Source organism: Monoraphidium neglectum (assembly GCF_000611645.1).
Source record: "Monoraphidium neglectum strain SAG 48.87 unplaced genomic scaffold scaffold06607, whole genome shotgun sequence".
Lineage (NCBI taxonomy): Eukaryota > Viridiplantae > Chlorophyta > Chlorophyceae > Sphaeropleales > Selenastraceae > Monoraphidium > Monoraphidium neglectum.
In genome coordinates, this window is record NW_014007039.1 from 1 (window position 1) to 2,107 (window position 2,107).

The window sequence follows — 2,107 nt, forward strand, 5'->3', positions numbered from 1 at the left end:
GTGTGGGGGTGGGGGGTTGGTGGTGAGGTACCTGGGCCGGGCCGGGCCGCAGCGAGGGGGTGGGGCAGCTGCGGCGCCGTGGAATCGCTTCAGGCGGCGCCGGCTCAAGACTGTTCGGGGCACGCCAATCACGCTCAATCACGCTCAGCTGCGAGGCGAGGCCGTCGCCGCGCACCGGCCCCCGTGGGCCGGGGCCGCACCCGCAAAGTCGGTCTTGGGCGCCTCTGGCTCTGGCTCCGGCTCGGCCTTGGGCTCCGCCTCCGCCTCCTTGGTGGCGCTGGAGGCAGCCTCCGCCTTCTCGCGCCTGCAAGAACGGCGGGGCAGAGGCGGCAGCGACAAATCAGGGGTTGCTGCGGGCGGCGCGTGTACAGCCCAGGGCTGCGGAGCGAACGGGCCCGCCCGGCGGGGCGGCGGCGAGGCAACCGGCTGCAGCGAGCGTGTCGCGAGACGTGGGGGGGGGGGACTCACGCGGCCCTGAGGAGCGCCCTCCGCCGCTCGAGGGGGGAGAGGTTCTCCTGCGGCGCAGGCAAGCACGGCATGGGGGTTATGGCCTCTCAAGGGGGCGGCGCGACTGTGCAGGCTTGCAGAGCACTCAAGCGTGACGTGGGATGCTGGGGCGAACCGCTCAGGCCCGTTGCCTGAGCGGATACGGTTCCGCCCATCCCATTCGCGCGTCCAGAGGCTGCCCCCGCTGCCGACGGCATGCTTGGGTCGCGTGCGTGCGAAGCCAAGCGGCCGCCCGTCCGCCGCACCTCGCCGTCGGCCCGCGCCGGCGGGGCGAAGGCGGCGTCGATCGTGGTGAAGCCGCTCGACAGAGCAATCACGCTGGCCAGCAGCGCCGGAGCCACCCTGCTTGCCAGGCTCTGTGGATGTAGAGGACAGGGGAACAGAGATGAGGTGGCCGTACGGTCTGCCCATGACCGTGAGAGCGTCAACCTGCGCTCGGGCGCCTGACTGCGCTCCCCTGCCGGTTGTGCCGGCTGCATTCACCGTTGATACCGAATTACCTTGCCAAAGAATGCTACCAATTCGAGGAGATTCCTTGCGACTTGCCATCCCGATTCAGCATGCCTCAGTGGATGCAGACCCACCTTGTGCTCGCCAATGGCGTGGACCCGGACGCACCGCGCGGGCGTCTGAGCACCGCGGCTGACTCCATTGGCAATGCCCCGCTTCTGAGCTGTCGACAGCGCCATGTTCAGGGATCGGGACTGACCAGATCTTCTGACGATCGACAAACTCGGCAGCGTTTGAATGACGACGATGTCGATTGGAACGTCACTGTGTACAGAAATTCAACGCAACCGACATGGGGGGTGTCACCCGCCGCAGACACACGCCGTGCGCCGCAAGCAGCGCCCAGCCAGAACATGTGGCCGTCCCAACTGTCAGTGAAAAGGATCAGGAACAGTCCCACACAGAAGTGTCACGCCCTGTACGCACAGCATACACAGTGACGTGTGCCATGAACACATCGGACAGTGTGCTGCTGCATCTTGGTGGTCACCAACCGTACTGAGACTCATTTGACTCAAGTGCATCTAGCACGAGGGGTGGTACATTACATGATTTGATACTCAAGTGCTACAGCGAGCGTCTCCCCTCGCAACTCTGTGAGACTGTGACAGGGCCCCACAAGCCAGGGCCCAGCACGCGCGCCGCATTGGGGCCGCGCCTCAATAGCACCGCCACAGGCGCGCACACACAGATGGCACAGGTGGGGCGCCGCTCGCGGCCTGCACGGCCGCCAGCGCGCGCCAGGCGCCCGACGCGGGCGCACAATCGGGGTGCATGGTTCAAGGGCGCCGCAAAAAAGCCCACAGGGGCGGCGTGGAGACAGGCGGCCGGGGACGGCCCCGGCGCCCGCCTGGCCAGACGCCCTCGCTCTCGGTTGGCCCCATCCCATTCTCAGCACCATCACCATCACAAGGCCTCGTGCCTCCACAGGGCCCCAGAAGCCCCCAAAAAACTCGGCCGGCTGGCCCGCCGCCCGCACCCCGCTCTTGACCAAAGAGAGGCGTGGCCGTCATCACACCAGCAAAAAGTCGTCGTGGCGCGTTGGCAGCGCCCGCCTGAACACGCCCTCACCATCCCCGCCATACCCGCC

At 67.3% G+C, this 2,107-nt stretch overlaps 1 protein-coding gene across 1 annotated transcript; it reads right to left on the reverse strand.

Moving 5' to 3' along the window:
* Positions 1 to 144: 144 nt before the first annotated feature.
* On the reverse strand, positions 145 to 1,196 carry MNEG_16631 (hypothetical protein; the record flags this gene model as incomplete). The annotated part of the gene is made up of 4 exons (XM_014034899.1): positions 145 to 304; positions 469 to 515; positions 753 to 863; positions 1,092 to 1,196. 4 exons carry the CDS (start codon positions 1,194 to 1,196, stop codon positions 145 to 147), a joined length of 423 nt encoding a protein of 140 aa, XP_013890353.1.
* Positions 1,197 to 2,107: the final 911 nt, after the last annotated feature.